At 26.9% G+C, this 27,810-nt stretch overlaps 4 protein-coding genes across 4 annotated transcripts; 1 reads left to right on the plus strand and 3 right to left on the minus strand.

Moving 5' to 3' along the window:
* The first annotated feature begins 6,931 nt into the window (after positions 1–6,931).
* Positions 6,932–9,347, plus strand: LOC124936209 (homeobox protein knotted-1-like LET12). Its single transcript, XM_047476690.1, has 6 exons — positions 6,932–7,617; positions 8,010–8,130; positions 8,277–8,476; positions 8,546–8,677; positions 8,749–8,885; positions 8,960–9,347. Exons 1-6 carry the CDS (start codon positions 7,024–7,026, stop codon positions 8,961–8,963), a joined length of 1,188 nt encoding a protein of 395 aa, XP_047332646.1. The 5' UTR covers positions 6,932–7,023; the 3' UTR covers positions 8,964–9,347.
* Positions 9,348–14,382: 5,035 nt separating this feature from the next.
* LOC124934086 (50S ribosomal protein L3-2, mitochondrial-like) lies at positions 14,383–16,786 on the minus strand. The gene is made up of 5 exons (XM_047474557.1): positions 16,322–16,786; positions 16,007–16,216; positions 15,568–15,672; positions 15,213–15,326; positions 14,383–14,745 (listed from the first exon to the last, which is right to left on the minus strand). Exons 1-5 carry the CDS (start codon positions 16,640–16,642, stop codon positions 14,572–14,574), a joined length of 924 nt encoding a protein of 307 aa, XP_047330513.1. The 5' UTR covers positions 16,643–16,786; the 3' UTR covers positions 14,383–14,571.
* A 2,439-nt stretch (positions 16,787–19,225) lies between these two features.
* On the minus strand, positions 19,226–21,423 carry LOC124933945 (protein TRIGALACTOSYLDIACYLGLYCEROL 4, chloroplastic). The gene is made up of 5 exons (XM_047474396.1): positions 21,035–21,423; positions 20,699–20,945; positions 20,261–20,618; positions 19,670–20,010; positions 19,226–19,592 (listed from the first exon to the last, which is right to left on the minus strand). Exons 1-5 carry the CDS (start codon positions 21,304–21,306, stop codon positions 19,395–19,397), a joined length of 1,416 nt encoding a protein of 471 aa, XP_047330352.1. The 5' UTR covers positions 21,307–21,423; the 3' UTR covers positions 19,226–19,394.
* Positions 21,424–25,270: 3,847 nt separating this feature from the next.
* On the minus strand, positions 25,271–27,169 carry LOC124934102 (WAT1-related protein At2g37460-like). The gene is made up of 7 exons (XM_047474574.1): positions 26,900–27,169; positions 26,700–26,762; positions 26,495–26,611; positions 26,156–26,396; positions 25,915–26,076; positions 25,691–25,842; positions 25,271–25,601 (listed from the first exon to the last, which is right to left on the minus strand). The coding sequence occupies exons 1-7, from the start codon at positions 27,109–27,111 to the stop codon at positions 25,400–25,402; spliced, it is 1,149 nt and encodes a 382-aa protein (XP_047330530.1). The 5' UTR covers positions 27,112–27,169; the 3' UTR covers positions 25,271–25,399.
* Between the last annotated feature and the right edge of the window lie 641 nt (positions 27,170–27,810).

The raw sequence follows: 27,810 nt of genomic DNA on the forward strand, positions 1-27,810 counted from the left end.
TTAATCTCTTTGAAATCCGATTAATAATGTTTTTAAAATAATTATTTATTTTAAATTCCGTACAATGAACTTCATATATAGGAATTTTTATAAATTAATTTTATAGGCTTGAAATTATTAAAAATTATAAAAGGACTATATTGTCTTAAATAATGTTTTGGTGAAATTTCTAAATATAACTTTTAATCTCGACAAAGCTTCCAATTGGCTTGAGTGGTGTGAATCCTTCCTAAGGTGTGAATTAGTGCATGTTTATCCAAAATAACATCGTTCCAAAGTTGGGCTTCTGTCCTCATCCATCATCATCCTTACAAAAAGTCTGGCAATCTCTCCATCCAGATTATAAACTATTATACCATATAAATATTTGAGAATACTAACATAAGAACTCTTAGTCTTGAGAGTGAACATTACTTAAATCAAAGGTCACACTTAAGGGCGGAACTAAGGAATTGAAATTTACCCGGACTAATTTGATAATAATATCAAGTAAATAAACAAAAATAAACCAAGTTTACATTCACTAGTATCTTTTAGCGAGTCAACAACGACGGTAAATTATTGTTGTTAATATAATATACATACAAATTATTCGTACTTGGATCCGTCCCTGGTCACACTTGTGGAAACTTCATCATGCTCATACTTGTAGCAAACTTATCCCAAATCTTAGTCGTGAATAGGCATCCTTCAAAACATATGTCTCCGCCCCATAGAACAAAGCAAACAGTTGTTATTCGAAATTATAATAAATTGACAAATTTAATAATTATTATCTATATTAATATGATATTTATTTGTGTTATAACGATAAATTAATAAGGTATTAAAAAAAAGAATAAATATTAAATTAGAAGTTTGGAGTTTAAAAATGTGTGAAATGAGAAAAACAAAATTATATATAATAATTTGAATATCCTTAAAATTACATTTTTATTTATAATCCTTAATTTCAAATAATCTACCAAACAAATCTCAAATTATAATGTTAACAAATATATTCACTCTAAGGTTATATAAATAATAGTATTTTTAATTAGTAATTTAAATAATATGATTTTCTTTTTCTTTTTCCATTTAAACTGCATCATAAGTGTCATTTAATTTTAATTAAAAGATTTGATGAATCTAAAATATTGAATTATATGAATTAAATTAAAATAACATATCTTGTATTAGATAAATTTTCATCGAATCATATAATTTGATTTGATAAAACTTGTATTTTAATTATTTGATTTGATAGAAGAATTTAACATCAGTTCAAATACGTTAAAAAAATTGAGACATGAAAAAAGGATTATGAAGCTGTCATTCTTTATGTATTGATCAGCCGCACAATCAGTCATAAAAGTTTCTCATTCACACCATTTTCATTATTTTAAATTGCCTTGTTTGGATTTATTAATGGATTTTATCATTATATTATTCAGAATAATATTTTGTTATTTTTTTAAAACAACAACTGAGAGCTTGTTTGATGAAGGGGTTTTTTCGATAAATCTTGAGTTTTTTTCAAATAACTCTCTTGTGTGATGAAATTGGTAAAAGTCAGGTTTTTTAAAATTTATATCCATTATACCCTTAATATATATATATATATATATATATATATATATATATATATATATATATTAATAATATATTTTGTAAATAAAATAATTTAATTTATATAAATTAAATAAAAATTTTAAATATAATAAAATAAATATTAAAAAACTATAAATATTAATATTAAATTTTATTAATAAAAAACTATATTTATTTATATATATTATAATTAATAATAATTTTTTTTAATGAAATAGTTTAATTTATATTAAATTAAATTTTGAAATATAATAAAATAAGTATTAAAAAACTATACATATATTAATATTAACTTTTATTAATAAAAAACTAAAATTTTAATATATATATATATATATATATATATATTATAATTAATAATACTTTTTTTAATGAAATAATTTAATTTCTATTAAATTAAATTTTAAAATATAATAAATAAATATTAATAAACTATACATATATTATATTAACTTTTATTAATAAATAAAATAAAATTTTAAATGAATATTAATTTTATAAATTATTACCATTAAAATTTAAATATCATATTATATAATATAGTATGTTATAGTTTTATTTATATTATAAATTTATTTTAATTAATATAATTAATTAATTTTTTTTAAATAAAATAGTTTTAGTTATCTATAATTATAATTTAAATGTCATTTAATTTTATTGTCATTACTTTTTTAAATTACATTATAATATTTTCATTTTATTAAATTGAAAAAATATTAACTTAAATTAATTAATATATTTATATAAAATAATTATTTAGAATTAGTTTATATATATATAAATAGAATAAATTTCTTTATAAATATTTAATTTATATGAGACATATTTATAAATTAATTAATATTTGTTATTCAAATATATTAACTTTATTTTTTTATTATAATTATTTATTTATTTGAATTATTAAAAATTTAATATGGTAGGTTATAATTTAATTTATATTGTGTTTTAATTTTTATTTGAGATAATTAATAAAAATATTTAAAATGAAATAATTTTATAATTTAATTTATATTAAAATAATTTTTAAAATGTAATAAAATAAATATTATAAATATATATATTAAAGTGAAATTTTATTAATTAAAATAAAATATTTAAGTAGAGGGTAATTTTGGTATTTATATGGATAAAATTGTTGATTAGATGTGTGACGGGATATATGAGTTTTGGGATAAAACTTGGGTTTTATTCCAATAACTTTTACATCAAACGAGCCCTAAATGTATATGGGAAACAAATAAACAATATTATAAAAATATTAATAAATGTTTTTTATTATAAGATATATATTTTGACGGTGTCACTAAAAAATACACTATTTGCTTGTTTTGCAACGAAATTAACAGCAATATGCGTGACATGGTATAAAAGTTAGCCGAATCTAATGATAAAAAGATTACTCGAGCTTCGAATCAATGTCCCGTGAATAAGGAATACACCCTTTACTTCACCTGCATCGGCTAACCGATGAGTTTAATTATCGGTTTATTTATTGTTACATTCATAATGTCTAAAATATCTTTGATTTATTGATATTAAAGTTCTTTATAATTTTTCAGATTATGGAATCTACATTGATATTAAAAATTAGGACTCTAGAATTGAATGTTTAATCAATATTGTTTATCCAGATAAGTAAAACTTGTGTTCAATAGTCTCATGTGATAAAAACTTGTTTAATTAGACATAATTGTCTACTTTGAAATATTACAAATCATAATTCTTTTATTGAATATAAATAAATTTAAAATATAAATATTTTTATGTTGTATAATCAAATGTCTTTTAGATCAAGATACAAGTTTTTGTGTGGTTTTATTTGTATTTTTTAAATTTTATATATAATTTTATATTTTTTAATCAAGATTCATATTATTATTTTTATATCATAATTTATTATAAATATATTTTAAAAAAAATAAAAATTATAATCCACAACCAAAAAAATTTAAAAAAATCTCTTGTATTAAAACTTCTTTAAACTTTATAAACTAAAATAATTATATTAGTGAAAATTATGAGAATTAATATCTTACTATTTTAAAAAAATATCATGTTAGTAAGTAATATTATTAATGAAAAATCTTTTAATGTAAAATAAAGTTTATTTGAGTTATGTCAAATTAGTAAAATATTTTTATATTATAAATTTTAAAATATTTTTATAACTTTTTTTTAATTAAGGAGTTTTAATATGACACCTTATATTTTAAGTGTTTCAGGTGGATTTTTTCAAATGGATCACCTTGCTAAGTTAAATGACTTAATTGCTATTTAATTAATTAAAAAATTCTAAAATAATTTTACAATACTTTACCCAAAAAAAAATTAAATTAATTTACACAAACTAAAATAGAACATTTTGAAGATATAAAAAACTATTCATAATATTTTTTATTTAAATTAAATACTAAATAAGTTATAAAATTCAAAATCATCACTATTTTAAAAAAACTTTCGTTCAATATAAAAAAAAATTGTGCCATCAAACACTCAAAAATATAATGGGATTAATTATTTAAAAATAATAAAACAAAAAACTCAACTATAAACAACATATAGAAAACAATAGTTAAAGAAGAGTTTAGAGATTAATAAATCATAAATTATATTAAAGGAACAAACAACATCAATATATAACACCCTCTTAATCATTATAAAACATGAAAATAACATCAAATGAGATAAATTTAAACAAAATGATACTAATTAATCAATTGAGTTCTATTTGAATAATTGAGACTCATTGAATAATTCAGAAATAAGTTTTAGTATATTTCTAGATGCCTTTGTTATGAAAACGTAAATAATTGAAATAATTTACAAATAATTTTAAAACAAAAATTATAATTTCTAAATCTATATTTTATATCTTATTATTAATATTTTTATAAATTACTCTCAATTTTTTTCTTTGAAATTTTTTAAAGTTATTTAAAAGAGTCAAAATCCCAACATTATGAATCAGATAAAGTGTTTTTTTTTAACTGAATAATTTAGAAAATAATTTTTTTTTGTTAAGAAAAGGATGAATCATTTTATTAAATAATGTAATATATATATATATTGTGTACACATGAAAGTTTTTTTTTACTAGCTATATAAAAACAATGTTACAAAATCAAACAATATTTCTTCATTATTAATTTGTCAAATAAATTAGCTAATTATTCTCTCTTGAAATATCAATACTGCAAAATAACATTAATTTTTTTTTGTATTAAAACTAGTCTAATATTTAATCAAATAACTTGTTTTCATTGAATAAACCCACAATTGGTTATATGACTTAATATTATTTTATAAAATTAAAAATATTTTTGGACTAAATGTTGCATCTCTCTCATTGGCTGAGAATTAAATAGACATATAATTAGAAGAACAAATAAATAATTATCTTTCCCTCTAGACTATTTTATTTTTTATTTATTATTTATTGTTTTTAATTGTTGGTGACCACAATCATAATTCTCGTTTAACTTAAAACGTTGTAGATGAGAATGAAATTCGTGAGTTTGGTATCTTAGAACTATTTTATCACTTGAATTATCTTAAAATTATTTCGAGACAATTTTATAACCCACAAAGTCACAACTTCTAATATAAATTTTAATCATTTTTAACTTGATTTTAAATATGATTGATAGTGACTATAAAATAATTTAACATATATAAGATGATTAAATCATTATTCAATTTCATTTATGAGATAGAATCACATATACATACATATTAAGTAATTATTGAAGAGAAAGAGAAGTAATATATAACAAAAAAAAATGTGCAGGTTTTAGACATCAATAATGGAATAGAAATTGAAAGCTTGACAAGCAAACCAAATGGGGAAACTGCAAACTCATAAAGCAATATTACATTAATACATCTGCCAAGAATAAACAGTTTCTTATAAATTTTGAATTCATTGCTTCAACAAAAATTCACTTTCTTAGGTTAAAAGATAATAATTCAATCCTCACAAACAAATACAGTTAAATCAATGAATGAAGTTTTTTTAGTAGTTTTATCCATAGTTGAAATGTGAATGATATTTGTATCATCTATATGTATATTTATGTTTTTCAATATTTTTTTATTAGTATTTGTATATATATTGAAATTACAGTAAATGTTTTATTTATATTAATATTAAATAAAGCAATTTTTTAATAATATAAAAAAAAATAATCAACTAGAATATTTAATATAATGATAAGATATGTATATGTTTTTGAAATAATAAATCAATATATACACTGATTTATAAAAAAAAATTAATATCTTAAAATATTATTGAATAAATTTTATGGATTCGATTTCCATTTAGTTGAAAATGAGAGTCACTATTGTAAATAAATATATTTATTATGTTAGATTTTAATATTAATATATAAATTTTTTGAATTAATTGAAAAAAAATGATTATTACATATTAAGGATATGTAACTCACCAAGTATCAAAAAAAATACTAGGATACCAAAATGTTAGAGTTAATTCTCACTGTAAACTTTTTTTTGAATGGAAGAGATGGTGTTACTTAAGCATGTGTAATTATTTAAAATAAAATGTGAAACAAAATTGTTAAATAAATTCGGAATTTGTTATTAGAAAAATGTTGTTTTATTATATTTTTGATAATAAATAAATAAAAATAAATTTTTTTATTTATTTGTTTCTTTTACAACAAAGGACGCGTTTTATTATGATTATAAGTTAGACGTTGTTTAACGTTTACTTAAAGTAATTTTGCGTAATAAATTAACGTAAAAAATTATAATAAACACATTTTATTTTATATTTAAACATAATTTTTTGAATAATTAAAAACAAATACACTGAGTATAAATTAAATTATATAAAAAATAATGGAATTAAAGTTACCTAAATTTTTTTAAATATTATTTAAGAAGAATTAACATGACATCCCACAATTATACTCACTTTTCATATGAATCAAAACCCTTATGACACCCTACAACCATGACCGTTACTCTTGATTTCAGATGTAATCGAACCCTAGACATTTTGGTCGTTTAAGTCGACTCTTACTCATTAGGTTATAGTACTTTATCTATATAATTATTTTAAAAACAAATCAAATAATCATTGAGAAATAATTAATATATATAATAAAAAAGAAGGTTCTATTATTTAATTATATATATTTAAATAAATGAAAAAATAATTTAAAGAGAAAATAAGTTATGAATAATAAAAATAGAAAACAATAATAGAAGAGTAGATTAATAATTATTTGGTAAATGAAGTTTCATTTAAACCGTAACACTATTCAATTAATTGTCCTGATTTACGTATTAGTCAATGATAAACATAGGGATAAACTCCTTCCTTTTCTTCTCTCTCCTCCCTTTCTCTCTCTACAAATGATACAACAGTTTTGATTCAGTCTTCCCTTCCTTCCTTCGTCAATGGCGTTTCCTGACCATCTCTCCCAAGAAATGGCGCTTCACCACCTCTCCGACCACCAACTCGCCGACGCCGCCGGTAAACCGCCGACCTGGCTCAACAGTGCTATTCTCCGTCAACAGTCTCACGGACACCATCACTACGGTGATGGAAGTTTCCTTCACCTACAAACCACCAATTCCGACTCATCCGCCTCAAATCAGTGGATATCCGGCCGTTCGATTCACGGAGACGCACCTCATGAAGAAGTACACGAACTCATCGGAGCGGGAGCGGGAGGGATGAATTGTCAGGAGAAGGAGGTGAGTCAGCCGAGTGAGAATGAAGGTAATGGTGCTGGTTCTGGAGCTGGAACTGGAACTGGAGAGGAGAGTAATCTTTGGCAGACGGCTAAGTGTAAATCTGATATATTAGAACATCCTCTGTATGAACAATTGCTATCAGCTCACGTTCAGTGTCTTCGAATTGCTACGCCGGTCGATCAACTGCCAAGGATCGATGCACAGTTAGCGCAGTCGCAGCAGGTGGTTGCTAAATACTCCGTTCTTGGACAAGGAAGTCAGCCTCTGGATGATAAAGACCTTAATCAGTTCATGGTAATTTAAATCTGATATACGAAATTGATACGATTTGATGAGAATTCCTTCTTCTTTAGTTTGATTTCATTAACTTAGTCTGATTTCCATGGTGATTTGGTTGAAACTACTGACAAATTAAGAAGCTTCATATTTTGTCCTTTCTTCATCATCATGTTCATCCAAAGATATGCATTATTCCGGCGAATATATCTTAGCTTTTTTATTTGTTTATTATTATTTTATGAATTTGAATCAGAATGATTCAATTAGGGTTTCATGAATCATACATAATTCACAAGTGGAGTAATTAACATCCCTCTGTTCATATCACTTATTTAGACTTACTTTAAGTTGTACTTGTTGATCATTCAAGAGCTTTGTTGTCACTTCTGCAATTTGTGATGATGCAGACACATTATGTTCTATTGCTATCTTCATTTAAAGAACAATTGCAACAACATGTTCGTGTTCATGCTATGGAAGCTGTCATGGCTTGCTGGGATCTTGAGCAATCTCTGCAAAGTTTAACAGGTCAGGATCCTTTTGTAATGTTACATGATTGACTGTTGTTGAAATAGTGAATCTTTTGAGATGAAATTCAAATAACATAGGATTGAACAAGGTGTTTTTTCCCCTTAACACAAATCTGTTCGGGCTGTGGATTTTTTCATGAATAGGTGTAGCTCCTGGAGAAGGAACTGGGGCAACAATGTCGGATGATGAAGATGATGATGAACTAGAAGATAACGAAGCTAACTTATTCGATGGAAGTCTTGATGGACCAGATAACATGGGATTCGGTCCTTTAGTTCCAACAGAAACAGAGAGGTCATTGATGGAACGCGTTAGACAAGAGTTGAAACACGAACTCAAACAGGTGCAACACACTATTTGAATCAAAATGTAGTTATGGGCAATCAAATTATATTTTTTGTGGGTATTTCAGGGTTACAAGGACAAGATTGTGGATATCCGAGAAGAAATACTTCGTAAAAGAAGAGCTGGGAAACTCCCCGGAGACACTACCTCCCTTCTGAAAGCCTGGTGGCAATCCCATTCAAAATGGCCATATCCAACTGTTAGTAGCAACAGTTTTACATATTTCTTGTTTTTTCGCAATTTAGGACTAAAATTGGTTTAACATTTCAGGAAGAGGATAAAGCAAGATTGGTGCAGGAGACAGGTTTGCAACTGAAACAGATAAACAACTGGTTTATCAATCAGAGGAAGAGGAATTGGCATAGCAATCCATCATCTTCAACCACCCCGAAGAATAAACGCAAGAGGTAGTCGCTTTTTCATTAAATTTTCATTCTTGGGTTGTTTTTTAATTCGATTTTCAATCTCTTTCGCGCCACAGGTGATCAAACTGGAAAAGAACTTGTTCGGTTGGTTCGGTTTCAAACTGGTTGAGAGAGTTGTATCTATGTTGAATTGATACTGTACAGCTGGTTGTGATGAAGAAGAAGAAGAAGGGATTTGCATACAGTTATTAATATTATAGGATCTTGATTGACTGTAAGTTTTAAAAACATAATCTTTTTAGATAAAGCTTGATCCAGGGAGAGTTTTAACTATATTGAAGCACAAAGTCAGCCCTTATTTACAGATAATTTGCATACTGGTGATCTATTTCAATGTTATAAAATAACAATATGCATTTGTAATTTTTTTTAATCAAAGCTTGCTTTTGTATGTGAATAACAATTAATGGTGTCATAATTTTATATTTATGTATTTGGATTTTATTTTTAGAAACCCCCTCTTAACCTGAAATTTTGAATTTTAGCGAAGAAGAAAACGGTGCACCAAGCTAGCTAGTTCAGTGGTAAGAGTCGGGTTAAAAGATCAAAATGTTACATGTTCAATTCTATTTAAAAGTTTTGAGTTTAAGTGGAAGCCATGACTGTGGGTTGTCGTGTTAATTCTCCTTTAATTCAAAAAAAATCGGGTTGGAAATGATATTTTATAAATTCAAATTTGGCCATATTAAAGCGGTAATCTATATATATATACATATAATGATGTTTAATTTTTAAAGTGTCCGGATTGTCGGGTCGAGAGCTGTGGTTAATTTGGATATATGTGAGAGTAAATGGATATTTGGGTCGGATTGTGGGTTGATCCGCCCATAAATTTAAAACGGTTAAAAATAAAATTAAAAATGTTATAGGTATGGTTCGAACTTACAATCTAACAAAACAAGTATAACCTTTTAACCAATTAAGCTAATAACACTTTACATTTTAAATTCAACCCAAAATTTGATAAACGTGTGACATTTTAATAATAAAAGTTCAACTTTTTAACTAACTAATCTATATATATAATGATGCTTAATTTTTAAAGTATCCGGATTGCCGGGTCGAGAGTTGTGGTTAATTTGAATATATGTGAGAGTAAATGGATATTTGGGTCGGATTGTGGGTTGATCCGTCCATAAAAAATTTACCGTAATATTTTTTTCACGGTTTTTTATATTATTACTCGTGCAAATGCACGGGATACATGCTAGTAATTGTTAATATTAAAAATCTTATTTAAAACACTTTAAATGAAAATAGAAGACATATACGTAAAAAAAAATCTTATACCAACAAATGAGATGTTTTTTAGTTTGAATTGAATATTATAGCAATGGGCCAAGTAGAGATATTTTAAGGTGATACAATTTTCAAATTATTAACAAAATAATAATAGAGATATTTGTTTATTCCAAAATGATAAGTATAAATAGATAATTGCATATTTTATTATATATCATTTTGTAATTATCTCAATATACATCATCAATATCAATATGTACCTAACCTAATCTATACATTAGGTATGATTTCTTTAATTCAAAATAGAACATAAATAAAATAGAGGTAAATGATTTAAATTCTTATGCATGCAAAAAAAATCATATTAATTAATATATTTAAATAAAAAATTATATTAACTTGAATTGATTGAATGATCATTAAAATTCACATAATATATTGTAAAGACTGATGTTTGAATTTGGTAAGATATAAATTTCTCAAAAACTACATGAGGAATTAGTAATTAAGGAGTTTATACTTAAATTGAATATTTGTAATTTTATAATAAAATTAATATATTTTAGAATATATAATTAATAATTTAATTTATAATACTATTAACAAACTCTCTAAAATGGAATATTCACAATTTCTATATTCAATGATTAGGGAACGGGTCCTAAAGTCCTACCCTTTGTCTTTAATAAAATTGTATGTTTTCAACCAATTAAAAATTGGCACAGCTCCTACCAAAAAGAAAAGTTGGCAAAGCAGTTAGTGCACCAAGAATAATTAATGTTTGTTTTTATGATTATAATAAATAGTATATAAACTTTACGGTTTACTTGAGACATATTTAAAAATATTCTTTATTATTCAATTATTTTTTTTTTATTGAGATTTATAAATTCATTTCGATTGACCTAACATATTTTTTTTTCGATCTTTATTATGTATAATGAACACTTATTCATTACATTACTTAAAATTATTAATATCAATTATATATATTATGTTATATATATATATATATATAAATAAATTTAAAATATTATTAATATAATTATTTAAAATGTTAAAGTTATATTATTACGTTGTTCATAAATTTTGAAGTTAGAATTTTAAATATAAAATATTATTAGCCTAATTGCTTAAAATGTTAAACTTATATACAAGGTTGTACGTTCAAAACTTGTGTATATCACATTTTTTACTTTAATTTTTCAAGTTTATGGACGAACGGGTCAACCATGACTCGATACAAATATATATTTACTATGACATACATATTCAAATTAATCACCGTCCTTTCAAAACACTTTGAAATTAATCATAGTCCTAAAAAAATTATTTTCGGGTTGAACAGAACCTAAATTAAATCTGACCCTAAATTTAAGATTTGATTCTCATTTAAAAGAGTAATATATATATAATAATTCAATCTTAAAAGTTGACCATCTTTGTGCTAATCATCTAATACTAAATCACAAATTAAATAATCTTTATGTTAATAATCTAATACGGAATCACAAATTAAATGACACATGGCCCTAATTAACATTTAATTTTTCAGCATGTTTCTATTAACTAATTATAGTAATTCATTTCGTTTCTCAAACATTGTTTTGGCTGAACTGTCCTTTTAATCATAACAACTAACTACATGCCTAATATACAAGGACAGATCTTAATTTAATTATTAATTAATGTGTGTCACATTTTACCCTCTAACTATAAAATAGACACATATCACAGTCATAATAATTACATTAAATAAATTTTGTTAAGTGAATAATAAATAAAAATATTATTTTTAATACATTTTTAGATTACGTTAGAAAAACAATCTTAATAAAAACATTTTTAGACCATGTTTGAAGGTAGTGTTGGTTAATTTTTTTTTTTGGAATTCACATTTTGAATATCTAAATATATTTTGTTTGGGTTCAAACTGAATTTTGATATAATTATTAGAGAAAAAAACAATAAAATGTTATTGGCAGAATTATTATTTTATATATATATATAATCTTTATTTTTATTTTTTATAATTTTTAAAAAAATATTAAATACTAAGAATATCAATTGACTTAAATAATCAAAATAAAAAATGAACTCTCTAGAAGAAAAATATCCATATCAAATAAGATCTTGGAGATGATAAAATTATAGTTCAACTTCTTATATAGAACATTTCATAGCTTATTAATGATGAGCTCACCAAATTTAAGAATTTTCATAATTAATTTATTAATAACATTTTTTTTTGACAAAATAGTGAAGAAACTTAATCCATAAATCCAACCCTAGCTTGGTGTCTTAATTTTGATTTTGGGTGCTAAAATAGTTTACTAATTTTGAGAGAAGAAGTCATGGATGGAACTCGTTAGACATAAATTCTGTGATTAGTTAAATAATTGAGTGTATTTGTGGGCTATGTGTTTAACCTTTATAGTTTAAGAACTATTTACTAAACCAAGCAAAATCTCACTATTTTTGCAGCTATTCGGTTTCACTATTTTTTATTTTTAAAAATGTAATTTTTTTTATTTACTGTTCTAATCATTTTTCAAGTTTGATCCTATCTTATCAAATATCCTTGTGTCTAAGGATGGTAATTTAAAATTGTCTCGCGGTAACTGATTCGAACCGACCCGATTGGTGCGATTTTTTCCGCTTTCATCAAGAAAAATCGAGAAAAACTCAAAATATGTTAACCGTAGTTCGGAGTTCGGGGAAAGGATGATATTTACATGATCCGTACCAGTCCCCTAAACAAACCGAACCAAAAATATGCAATAATTTTTTTGTAATGATAGTTATTTAAAATAATTAATATATATACTTATTTAATGCCATCTTTATTTTTTTTTTCATTAAAAAAATTATTTATCTTCTTTTATTTAATTAATATTTTGATAATTTATAATTACAATTATATGAATTTATGTATTATATATATTTTAAATTTAAATTATTTTCCAGTATCGGTGCACTGTGAAAAAACCATGTCCTCCATGGTTTATATTTAAAATCCCTTTCAGGGCAGGGCGGGGCGGGGCGGGGCGGAGATGGTAATGTAATTCCCCGAACTGAACCGCTTCATTGTCATCCTTACATGTGCCTTCTCACAGAGATGGGTAAAAATATAATATTTTTTTCTAACATTACCCATTTCCTATTAGCAAATAGAATCCTCTATTACGGGATCTCCTTTGTTCCATTAATATATATATATAACTGTTTTGTCTTTTCCTGTGAAGAGAAACGAAAAATTTCGTAACAACAGGTAGGATCTCTGGTCCCTCCCTCACAAAAAGAGTATAAAATGTAAATTTTTATCATTACTCCTCCCGTGAGAAGAAGAATTGTGAGAGGGCATAAGGCCTTTGGTAACGGGGAATTCCCAAGTGCATTTTTCCAACATCTAAATTTGTTTAGTTTCTCTCATGTGTCATGTCTAATTGGATTGAATTTGTTTATTTCTTCTGATCGTATTAGTGATATTTTTTTAAAATATATAAGAACACAAACAAATAATTATTGAAATTAATATTTTATGTTGAGATCTCCTTATAAATATTCTGTAATATCCTTATAAAAAGGATAACCCAAAACCACATGTAAGTAGACCTTACAAGATATAGACAACACTAAATTAACAATTTAACTATACTACATTTAAATTGACAATATAGACAATTTGTATTTACCCCCACATTAGAGTAAGAATCAATATCTAAAAACTAAATATTACATATTCGATTCTATTTAAAGAACCTTAAATTAAATTGAAAATTATGATTTATTTTTTTTGGTAGCCATGACATTAACCATGTTAGAGTAAGAGTCAATGTAAAACCAAATATCACATCGTAAAGATCATATAGCATTCCAAAACAAAAAATACAAAAAAAAAAATTCTCTAAAAGACATTAAGAAATAGATTAGTTGTATCAAATTATTATCAGCATAACATCTAAAGGATACTTTGAAAATTCTAATGTCTTAGGCAATGGACCCAAGGAAGTCTCCCATTTATTATTTGCAGGCAACTCACTCTATGATCAAGGCATATCTAGATCTAGTCTCAAGAACCTTTGAGACATCCTATTTAGACTGAACATAAACAGAAACTAGAGACAAACAGATTCAACTTTCAAGATTTTGATGGATTCTGTTCAAAACTATAGAATCGAATCCAGACGTATGCATAGCATACAACAAGCAATAACACTTCAATACAAAGAGAGACTTGAAAAGGGCAAAACAAAATCTGGTATTTCACCACTTTTTATTATCTCACAACAATAAGCATGATGGAGAGAACAAAATTTTGAAACTTTTGCTTCTTTCTCTCTAATCTCTTCCTAGAATAGTTCCATCTATTATAACAAATCTGGGAAAAATAAGTGAGGGTTAAATGAATTTATCGTAGATTGAATCAATCAGCAGCCATAAATGGATCAACATCCCCAAGATCAGCAATCAGAGGTTCTAATGCTTCTGGATCCTCATCTTCTGGAGCAAAATAAGTTGGAAATGGAAGGATGGAGATATCTGGTTTTTTGTAAACTGCATCTTTTATAAATACAAAGTTCCCTTCAGAACCCGGAACCTGTTACAAAAACATATAAGATATTTCATTGGTTGGGAAATGAAATAGAATATCAAACCTAAGTCATAAATCTCATAAAAACAATCAGAAACACCAACAGGACTTACATTGGTTGGGAAATGAAAGAGATGATGCAAAGAGAATATAGAACGAATTTACAAAAAAAAAGTACATATAGCAATACTTGATATCTATAGCTTGTTTGATGTTGGCTTATTTGGGATTTTTGAAGAAAGAAAAATCTTGTTTGAAGTAAAAGCAGGTAATTTGGGTTTTTAATATTTTGAATTACTATGATGTCTTTTTATATTTAAATTTTATAAAAACAAAGTAAGGGTATATTTTGATATTTTTGTTGATGAATTGAGAGATTGGATAATTGAAAAGAAATTCGACGTGATAAGAGGGTTTTTGGTAAAAGCCCCAAAATCAAATGAGCTCTTATAGAGGATGAAGATCAACATTACCTGGCCCCTAACCCATATCATGTTCCTTGCTGGGTCTATTTTATACACCCAAACATTCTTCATTGTTCGTTGCTTCCCACCCATTCTTCCAGGCATCTTTCTTCCTTTAAATACCTGTTCATGCAACGATTTCCATGTTTTCAAATACAAACAATAAGCTTATAGTTTGCCAAAAGAGTGATGTTTATATACTATACCCATCCCAAAACAGGATAATCAGTTGCTTCATTTGAATACTAAACTTATTCTAACACAGATTTTCAAAAAAAAATCATATTGTGATTACTTATCTGGATACTGATACAGATCCAAACACACAAAAAGTTCGACAAAACAAAGACAGCAGTAAACATACCCTTCCAGGAGCATCTCTCTGACCAGTAGAACCACCACTTCGATGTGATAATGAAGCTCCATGACTTGCAGGCATTCCACTGAAGTTGTGTCTTTTCATGCAACCCTAGAAATAGAATGACAAAATTTTATTATAATCCAATGTGAACCACCCAGTTTGATTGGCCTAATCATTCTATCTACCATTAGAGAAAATAACTTCAAATTTACCTCACATTTAGCTTTATCAACAACATGACTGTATTTTTTGTTTTTCATTGAAATCAGAAAGTATAAGTTTAACAATAATAGCAGAGATCCTCAACTATCAGTATCATAATACTTGCACCCTGAAAGATCCTCCCAAAAATGAAGGGATTTTCCACATATTCTCCAAAAGATAACAGAGTCCAAGCTATCAACTAAGTGAAAATTTATGAATGGACATTAAGTTGATTCACCTGAAAACCTTTCCCTCTTGTAATACCAGCGATGTCTACATATTGACCAGGGACAAAATGCCTAGCACCTATTGAAGTTCCTAGAGGAAGAAGCCCATCCTCTGTCACTGGAAACTCTCTTAACTTCCTTTTCATAGGAACTCCCTGAGCTCTAAAATGACCCACTTCAGGTTTCGTCAAGTGTTTCTCCTTCTTCTGACCGCAACCAACCTAATTAAAACAACAACAACAACAGTACATACAAACTTGATAGTAGAACAACACAAACCCAATAAACCTTAAAAGTTTGGTTTAAAGATGCTTTTTTTATCAAACCTGCAGGGCAAAAAACCCTTCTTTCTCGACTGTCTTCACTTGAGAAACAATATTATCGTCAACCCATAACACAGAAATCGGAATCCTAGCCCCCCATTTATCCCATGTTGCAGTCATACCACATTTGAGAGCAATAACGCCTGTTCTCTTCGAATTCGGAGTCATAACTCGAGGCGTTTTTTCAATAATTCGTAGCTTCTCCTCAATGATACCACTTTCATCGATTAAAGGCGCAGAACTAAATGCTCTAATTTGAAAAGATGTTCTCGAACCCAAAGAAAGGGAGCAGAGTCGACCAATGAGGCCTCTGACGGCGGACATGTTGTTAAATCGCAACCAGAAAAGACGTCAAATCTACAAAGATCTACTGTTTCTGGGATCTGATATTGCAACTTAGAAGTATTTGATTCAACATTTTTAGTTGATCGTCGAATGCTGCGACTGTGATCGGAACTCTCCTTGAAGAAGGTTTTAGCAAATAGGGTTTTGTTTTGTGGATTTAAGGTTATATTCTCATGTTCGCTAGTCTAGTGGTATTACAGTGTATCTCCAATATTTGATAGCCATGTCATCATGGAGGGCCCTGTTTGATTGTTGCTTTTTCAGTTATCTTAACCTAGATTTTGAATTCAGATCCCAAATTTTCTTATTATTAGTTTATTACTCATTTTTTACTAATACAGCAATCAAGCAATAATAACATTTGTGGGTTAAATTTGATATTTGTAATAAGAGAATAAAATATGAGATGTCTTAATAATAACATTTGGGTTTAATTTTTATATTTATAATTTTAATAAAGAGAATGAGATATCATAATGTTAAGTAGATTTCTTTAATCTTCTAATTCTCATCACTTCTATCTCTCTTTTAAAAGTTTAAATGGAATAGTTTTTATATTTATCTTGTATTTAAAGTTGAAAATGTTAGAATGCTAAATAATTATGTATACAAGTTATTAATTTATTAGAAAAAAAAATAGATTAAAATAAGAAATTTGATTTTTTTATAACTTTAGAGTTGCAAAGTTTTTTTAAAAAAAAATAATAATTATTATTTATAACTTGAACTTAAGTTGTTGTTAATATACGAGACATGAACTTTGAATTGTATATTATATTATTTGATCTATTACAATTTTAGTCATTTAAGGTTTTGTCTAACTAACGAAGCGCCCCCTATTTTAAACGCATCGTTTCTTTAAATTTAATTTCACACGAGCATGTCTGTTTAATCGATTTTTTCAATCCCTACTTCGTTCAGAATCAACCGATATCTTCCATCAACTCCAGTTCCGCGACTTTGGCCAGACATATCGTCAACTAGATCTTCAACCCTCGACCCCATTTCGTTCAACCCTCTCATGACTACGACTTCTTTTTCTTGATGAGTTAATTTCCTCGACTACAACAAGGTATTGAAACTAGATCAATCCAACTATATTCTACTTGTTATATAAGATGATTTATTTGTCATTGCATCATGAAGATATAGTTTCATCTTGATACAAATCTTAAACCAAGAAAGTGGAATTACCAAATTACAAATCTTAAACCAGTCCCATACTTTTTAAGAATTACTTAAATTGGGACAACGTGTGTTAACATTGTTATTCATTTCATTTTCATCTATACAACAAATATGTGAATACTTAGCAAACTCAAATAAATATGGCATCTAAAGTTACAAGGTTTCTTTATAAAAAAAAAAAATCGAAGAGGTTGAAAAGTCTGTTTCTTCTTGCCCTTCTTGTGATTTTTTTAGCATCAGAAGGTGCATAGTTTATTTAAGCCACTCAGATTTGAGTTGATGTTTATTTTGTTCAATTCGACATCTTGTTTAGTCGGGTCGGATTTTTTATCTCAAATTTTTATAATCCAAATAATATTATCAGTAGTTGGTGGATTATTTATTATTCCTACATTTGTTCTTTTTTTAACAGTAATGAGATAAGTTACTGAATATGTAGTTTTTTATTTTTCCAACAAAAAATCACCGTATATTTTTTTTTTTTTTTTGTTAAAGACCCTCGTATGTTAAATAATACTGTTTATAATCATTTTGTTACATGTATTCAAGATTTTTGAGGTTTTTTTTTTTTTTTTTACTTCACCTTGAAATAAAGTATTACTATCCAAACCAAAGAATAAAATTCAGTCTCTAATGAAAACAACTTACAATTAAACTTCAAATATCAGTTTAGCCAATAAAAAATAAAGTATTAAAAGACATTATATTTGATTCTTAAATTCTTAATAGTAAAAAATAAAGGAAATATAAACCTTTTTTAAATCTTTTTTTTTCACTTTGACAAAAATATTATCAGCAAAATTTTCAGTAACATAATCTAACAATTTCTCAAAAAAAACATTTTCTCGTCCACTTTCAATTACAAAAGTTTCACAATCGTGATCAAGTTCAAACAACACTTTCCCCCTTTTAGAAAATGTTTGTAATGATACAATAGTAATAACAATTTTTAAAAAGTCTCCATATGTCGTGATTTTTGTTTTAGGGATGGATTGAAATATAAATTAAATGTTTTCTTATGAAAGACAAATGTATTTTTTTTTTTGTAAAAGGGCTCTCATACCAAGTGTCATTTGGAAACACTTTTTATTATGGATCTACTCTATACTCAGAAAAAGAAAAAGTGTTTCCAAATGGATATCTAGGAATATTAATATCTTACAAATTTAAAATTAAAGTTAAAAAAGGTTTAAAGCTAGATTCTCAAAAGGGAAAATGACCAACTCTAGGGTTATGTTAACCTCTCATAAGGGATAATGGCCGACTCTAGGGTTATGTTAACCTCTCATAAGGGATAATGGCCGACTCTTGGGTTGCGTTAACCTTAACCGCCCCGGGAATAAACTCGGGTCATAAAAAAAAGAAAAAAAAAGAAAAAAAAAAGTTAATGTTCTTTCAGATAATTGGTAAACCAAAATAGTACTGCAATACACTAGGATTATGGTTTTACCCCTTTTTAAAAAAATACACATTTTCAACGCAACCAAGCGTCGAATTATCTTAAAATCGAGGGGTGTGGGGGGCAAGAAAGAAGGTGCCCGGGCTATGTCTCATAGAATCGGAGTTCTATCATGAACTCTTTTTGCTTCGGTGAATACCAAGCCATTGCTTTAGCCGATCCCAATACTTGCAATGCATACTCAATTGCAAACACAGGATCCTTAAATCGAGCATACCTATTTTTATTCTCCAAATCTAACGTCACTCCCGAATCAACTCTGAAACTGAATGGTCCGACAATCTGAAAATTCAATAATCAAGTCAACAACAAAATGCCATATTTATGTATAGAACAAGAAACAGATAAAAAAAGGCTACCTGTTGTTGAAGAGATACAGTAGTCTTGGGCAAAACCATATGAACGGCTTCTATATTAGATTGTGATTTCAGTCCATTATAATAAAGATCTCGAGCGAGGGAAGCTGACCCAGAAATGAATTTCATTCCAGAAGGAAAATCAAAGCGAGCATTCACTCGAGTAAGATCCATAAATAACTTCTGAAAGTTCCCAAATTGCATGTCATATGACAATGTTGCAAATGTGTCAGCAACAATAGAACTGCTTACTCCTTGACCATGGTACCGCAGATGAAATGGATTGTCTTCTTGTACTTGTGATACAACCAAATTCTTTCCAATACAAGCTGTGGAAATGGCACCTGCATGTATAATCATATTTCTAACTTTCATAAAAGGAGTTGAGTTCTAACATTGTTTGGTTCAGGCAGATTTTGAATTAGAATTGGGAGTCAAATTCTAAATCTTTTGTTTGCTGAGATAAAATAAGGAATTGGAATTATATACATTGGAATTGAATGATATGATTTCTCCAGACATAAAAACTGCATTGTAATTCTAATTCAATTTTAGTTCTTATAAAATGGAAATTAATGGTTAAGATGTACTTACCAACCATTCCCGATGCTGAGATATGAGGATTTGACAAGAAGATATCGAAAGGTTGCACCATCTTCAATTTCCGAGCTTTGCTTCTCCAAATATCAATGTTCCTCTTAAAGGAGAAAGCACTTTTGACGGTTAAACCAGGAAGTAGACAGGTGGGAACTCCACTAGCCTCTTGACCATCAATATGTGGCTTCACTTGTCCCATGTTATTACTAACACAAAGATGGTAGCTTAAACCATCTTCATTATCAACCGAGGCAAGATCAAATGCCATCGATAATGGTACATCCCAATACCTGCCAAGATGATCAACATGAAGTTCAGGACCAGCTGCCTCCACTGTCAAATCATGATGTGGAAACTGTATGGAATTTAAACCAACAATCAAATTACTCTGTTTACACATACTACAATCAAGCAAAAGGGAAACTGGTTACTCGCCTTGTGATGAAGCAATACTTTCTTTCGACTGATCTGCTTATCGACATCCCCTTCTATGCTAACAAGAAGAGTATCCTCAGGAGTTATTGAAAACTCTGAGAAGAAATTGAGGGCATACAGAGATTTTTCACCAAGACATCTTATTGTGTTTTGAAACCAGGAAGTCTCTGATGTTTGCACTAATCTATTTTGTTTGAATGCAGATATGAAGTTGTGAAATTTGAATTGTCCAACCAAAGCTGCGAACCTGAAGAACTTCTATCCATGAATCAATAGACCAAATGATGAAAACAGCTATAATTTGAAAAGGGTGTGACATAACAATGCAGGATATACCAGAAATCAGAGGTGGAAGGGAGAGTGAGAGCTCGCTGAAGAGAAAGTCCACCTAGATTGGGAGTGTAGGATGGGACGAAAGGCATGGCCATGAAGCGCTGGAAGAAATCAACTTGCTTCGGTCTAGAGAGTCTGGTTCCTCTAGATAACCCTAGAGGCAATTGTTCACCTGGGAAAGGGGTTGGCCTTGCGACCCCATTAAAGGTAACAGGCGTGGAAACGTCAAGCTCCCAAAATTCGCTGCCGTCCATTGTCCATCTAAGCTTCTTCATTTCGGATGGCTGCCCGCCGGCAAAACAAAAAGGCGTCGGCGGAGGAGCGCAGATGTAGTCCTTCTCCTTCTCTCTATATCTTTACTCTTGTTTTTGTTGGATGTAGTGACATTTTTCTAAGTTTTTTTGAAAAAACAAAATCATAATATCAAACAAACTTCATTTACATTTATATGTATAATGTAAACTATTATTTACATGAAAAGAAATAATTTTTTTTTTTTAAATAATTGAGTTAGGGATGAAAACATAATTTAAGAAATTTTTTTCTAAATAATTGGGATATGATTGAATTAATTTTTTTTAGATAAATTTGTGTTTGAAAAAAAATATTTAATAACATTAATTATTAATTTAAGTGTAATTAAATTATTATTTTGAAGTATTAAAGTATAAATTTAAATTAGATAATGTTATTAAATATATTTTAATTATATATATTAATAAATTTATGTATTTTTATATATTAACATATTAAATAAAAAAATAAAAAATCAAGATTTTTAAATATTTTAATGATTAAACTTTTATATTTTATAATATCTCTTTCATTTCTAATGAATAAATACATTTCAATATATCTAAAAAGAACAGATTATTTACAAAGAATAGAAAAGAATAGATGTAATATATATTCTATAAAATAAAAACATATTTAATAACTATTAATAATTTTGATATTTTAATATTTTAATAAATAATGTAATAAATATAAACAAAAAATTATAAATATAAAAAAATTCAATACATAAATAAATATTTATAAAATAATAGTTTTAGTTATTTATTTTAAAAAATAAAATATGTATAAAAATATAACTAATTAAACTTTAATAAAATAAAATAATTAGACACATTCTATATATTTTTTATTAAGAAGTTTTTTTAAAAACTTAAAATATAAAATATAATTATTTTTAATAATTATATATATGATATAAAATAAATTTTTAATTAATTATTTTTGAATAAAATAAATTTATTAGATATAATATAATAAATAAAACAAATATTATTATTTTTTTTTTGTAAAAAATATAAATTTATTTGTATTTAAAAAAAATTATATTTAATATAAACATAAAATTAGTATTTATATATAATAATATATAATTATGATTAATAAAATATATTCATTTATTCTATAAAACTTAATTTATAAAATAAATAAATTATATTTATTAATATAAATATTTATAATAATAAATTGAATGTATAATTTTATACACTTATAAATTATTATATATTATGTTTTACAATTATAAATTAATAAATAGTATGAGGATTTTAAAAAAAATATATGTTAAACTTTTTATAAAATTAAAATTAGATTTTTTTTTATGTTATATATTATATTTAGAAATATTATTAAAAAATGATTAAAATTAATAATTTAAGTTAAATTTTAATTTACTTTTAAATTTTCAAAATTTATTAAAATAATTTTTAATTAATATTTTTATTTTACTATAAATATTTATTTTTTAATTATCTTTTTTTTAATAATATAATATTTATTATATTATTATATATATCTTATTATTAGATTAAATTAATATTTTTATTAGTAAAACAATTAATCAAATATTGGAATAATATTTTAAAAACATATATTTCAAAAGTTAAAAATAAAATATACACGTAGTTTATAATAATTATTTTGTTTACCTACTTTAGTTTTAAAACATTTAAGTGATTATGAATAATTTATTTAGTGTCTATAATTTTGTGTATTTAGTTATGTATAATTGTATTATTAAAAATAATCTAATATTAATAATTTTTATTATTACAATTGTACTTGAATATTTATTCCCAACTCAATTTCATAATGGGTTCTTTGAATTATTATTTAATTATTTAATTATTTAATTGAATTATATAGTTTGTAAATGCACTCTAAATTTAACTATGTGTTTTCAAACTCACTTTAAAAGAAAGTCAATGATATCCAATTTTTAACTAGTAACCAAAAAGAGAATAATATTCATTCTCAATATTAAGAAAATTAAACTACTCACATTTGAATTTGTATTTTTGTGCAAATGTTTATTTCACTCAATAATTATATGATATCATTATCATGCTTGTAATGATACAGTTGGTAATCTAGGTCAACACCCATTTCATTCCAAGTGTAAAATATAATTGAATCTGAAGGTTTATACAAATATTTATCTATTATGTTAATGTTATCCTTATATTGAGTCACTTATGATTTTTTAGTTCTCAACAAAGTAAATAATATGAATTAGTATGAATCTCTCTCCCAAAATTTACAGTATCTCAACAAAGTGAATAATATTTTTATTTGACTTTGTATATTTTATTTTAATAAATATATCACATATATATATATATGAATTACAATGATAGTTTAAACTTTAATAATGCATATTTTTAAGGTGTCATGACACACGAGGGGTGGTGTTATGTCTGGATTGAAGTTGCGATTTGAATGATATATTATTATAACGGTTATAGAATTTTAAAAATATTCGAACAAAATATGAAAATATATATTTTTTTTTTCAAAATCTTCTCAGAATACGTAACTTGTCTAACGAAATGAGTGATACATACAACAATTACAAGTATAAAAAGTAATAACGTTTAACATCACTATAATTCTGATCACAATTACAATTATATTGCATCTAGAAATAATAAAAAATAGACCTTGTTTATTGTTTATGTAGCATCATGAAATTTCATTTTATTCTAGATTGATAATTCAAGACATGCTTATTTGTATATGGCTAATTAGATTTTTTTTTTATGTTATATGTCTATAATTTTGTTATAAATATGTTTATAATTAATTAATTATTTATTATAAGCTTAATTTAGATTCTTACTTAAATCTTTAAATATATTTGATTGTAATCAATTTGTTTGAATAATCAAATTGATATGCTTAATCTCTCTTTAATTTTTAATTACATTCTTTTTTTTTCTCTAAAAATAAATTCTAAAAAAATGAAAAGTATTTTTTTTGACGACTTTTTTAGCATAGGGTACTTCATTTTTATTTTCATCACTTGGATTTGAATTAGTGTTGCATTTTGTTCGATTAGACATCCGGTTTAGCTGAATCAATATTTTCATCTCGAATTTTTATAGTTCGAATAATATTTTTTATATTTGGTGGGTCGTTTGTTACTCATATCATCAACTAGATTGTTTGTGTTGGTGATAATTTCTAAAGTTTATGTATGTTCCTTTTTATAAGCAAATAAGATAAGATAATCGGTTTTCCCAAAAATAAAATAAAATAATTGGATTTATAGTTATTTTTCATTTTTGTAATAGATTTTTTTCGAGTTAATTATAATTTTCAACTAAGAATAATTTTAATTGTCAGTTCAGAATATTTAGAAGAAATTTTATTGAAACCGTTTATTTGATTCGTCCGCCCTGCCCTGCCCTATTTCAAATTGAACATTAATGGTTTATAAACTCAAATAAGTTTTTCTTTGTCAATAAATTGATTTTTTTTTTCAGTTTTAATTTTATTTTTATAATTGATATGTGACTCATATTTGAATTTAATAAGTAGTATTAATTTTTTATTAATTTTTTTTTTATCCTTTTACGATCAAATGATTATCTAGATTTCATTTGAAGGATACCCAAATCAAGGTAAACCATAACTTATCTCTCAATGTAGAAGAAGGATATATAATCAATATTGAACCACCTACCAGATAGAGGTTTGATTCTGCTTTCATCCATTTATAAATCGACACCATCGTTTATTTAACCTCCACTTGATTAACTTCCGTTACTATAAACGACAGGAAGAAGACAAAAAAGATGAGAGTACAACAAATCACAGAGAAGGATTTAAAAAGATGGAAACAACACTCTAATAGACTGTGTTGAAGTTCCTCATAGAGTAATAGAGGTAGTAATAGTAGTAGATCTCTCATAGTAGTTATTGGCAATTTGCATTCTCCATGTTTACTTCCTTCACCAAATGCCATTTAAAGCTCTTGTTGAATAGACAGTCAGCATTACCAGTAATAAAAGATCAAATTTTTAACATGAAAAATTGCTTGTTACAAAATATGTTAGCCTAATTTGGTGGTAATTAGACTGGAATCTGCTTCTCCCCCTCACTGTTTTGTTTCTTGAACACTTCAATGGATATCTCATGTGTTTGCACTTCATCCATTTTGTTTCCTGCATCGTTTATTTGCTTCTCATCCAATTCAGAAGAGGACTTATAATCCTTGCTTTTTCCCCAAACAACAAGGTAGAGACCAGCAACTATGACTACAGCCCCAAGAACTCTGTGCAAAAGAGAGGATTATTAGCTTTATTTTGCATACGATGATGTACATAGTAGAGAAATTTGGATGGGTCCTTAGTTCTTTCTTACCTTCCCATATACATCTGCTCGGCTAGAATAAACGAGCTCAAAATGGCTACAATGACCATACTAAGAGGATTAAAGGCTGTTACAAAAACAGGTCCTCTATCTTTCATTATCAATCCTTGGATGTAATAAGCAAGACCTGAACATACAATTCCCTGAAGAAACAAAAACTGTTAGAAACCTGGCAAAAATGAGAACAGGATGAAGTTTTAGAAGTTAGTTCTTACACTGTAGAGAGCAGCTAGTAGCTTAGTGTCCCAGTTTATAGCCCAGGCAGCTGGGTTGCCTCTTTCCATTACAAGTGCCACAATAGATCCATTAGCGGTTCCCAATAAACATATCCAAGCCGTAAGAGAGAGTTCGGCAGGATAAGTTTCAAGTGTCACGGCCTAATATAGAAATGGTAGTTAGTTATCATATCTTATGAGAACAATTAATCTTTTTTTTGAGGATTTCTTAGCTGCTTACCTGCAAAATCATGAAAGAAGCCCAGCTAAAGCAACCAGTGGTGATCATGAGGGATCCCTTTATAGAATGTCTAAGAGTTACAAAATTCCCATTTGTGTGATGGTTGGTTCTTCCTCTTGTCCATACTAGGTCTAGAACAGGGCCTTTAACTAGTGTCATGAGCATGGCTCCCCCAAGAGTGGTTATTGTCCCAATTACCTTAGCTTGGCTATGAGTGCTATTAATTCTAATCTTCTCAAGCCTACAAAAAGAGATAAAATAGGAATTTAGTTTTTCTTTTTTTTTTCTTGCATTTTTACTTAGATATGCTTATCCCATTGTATTGTTGATTATAATTACCCAAAGATGCAGGCCATAACAAATGTTATTGCAGGAAGAACATTGCACATGGCAGCTGCAAATGTTGCTGTTGTATATTTCATCCCCAAAAAGTAAAGGTTCTGGTCGATCACCGGCCTAAGCAGAGATTAGTATAGTTAGTTTGATATTATTGATGGTTTTATGACAGAAAATGTGTATAGACTCAGTTTGTGTCAGGAATTACTCAAGTATACTGAGTATCATCAACTTTAAAAAGATCTTCCAAGTCATCTTTGGCCTTACTTTCCTGTAAGAATATTTTCATTAATTCTGGTTAGGTCACGTCTTTTATGCATATCATAATACACATTTACATGTATTTTTTTACATATAATTGGACTGTGTATTATGTGGGAAGAGAAGAGAAGAGAATGAGAAGGATACTTTTCTAGCACGAACGCGAAAGGTGCAAAGACAATGGTGGCAATGGCATGTCGATAAACAACAAATACATAGTTGCTCATTCCTTCATTGAGCGCTGCCTTTGAAAGAATGTCCATTCCTGCAAGCCCAAATTGCAAGAAGGTAACCGCTAAGAAGGGCTTCATTCTATGATACAGTTTTGATTTAGGCTGGATTTGTAGTTGGTACGTCATTGCTCTCACACTCTTTAGACAAAAAACTTCTAGTTGTTGTGTACAAGTAGATAAATCTGCATGTTTCACTAATTTATAAGGTTAGATGCCCTCCTTGTTTCACAACAGACATTTTAGCAGTCACGACACTCCCAACACTTCTTTATCTGAAGAGCCACTATTGTTGTGTAAAGCTTCAATTATTTGAGGAAAAGTCCTTGTCACCAAACACCAAGAAATGATACCTTTGGTCACTCTGGTCAAAACATTACATCATAGAGTTTTGCAGTAATTTGCATATATTGCTTCTACTAAACAAATACATCCTCTTTGTGGAGTTTGCTTTTGCAATTGTGCAAGTTCTTTAGCTTGTTTGACCATTCTTTCTTTCACCTTGAATTGCCTAATGAAATCTACAAGTGTGGTAACCATTGCTAGGAGATGATTCATGTAATAGGCATTTGACATGGAAATTATGGGACAACTGTCCAAAAACCGTGCCAACTGATTGTAACCATTGTTGTAACTTGTAACCTTTTCTTTGAGGTTTTGTGAGTATTATGATTTTGGTATGTAATTCATGCCAACTGTCATGACTTGTACCGGTATGATTTTGGATTTATGAGACTTTCGCAATGACTGTAGGATGAATGAAAATATTCTCAATTTCCAAAAAACAGTCCAAAACCCATTGGCTGTTTTGTCTACTCTCGTATCCAA

This window comes from Impatiens glandulifera, chromosome 4 (genome assembly GCF_907164915.1).
Source record: "Impatiens glandulifera chromosome 4, dImpGla2.1, whole genome shotgun sequence".
NCBI classification, from domain to species: domain Eukaryota; kingdom Viridiplantae; phylum Streptophyta; class Magnoliopsida; order Ericales; family Balsaminaceae; genus Impatiens; species Impatiens glandulifera.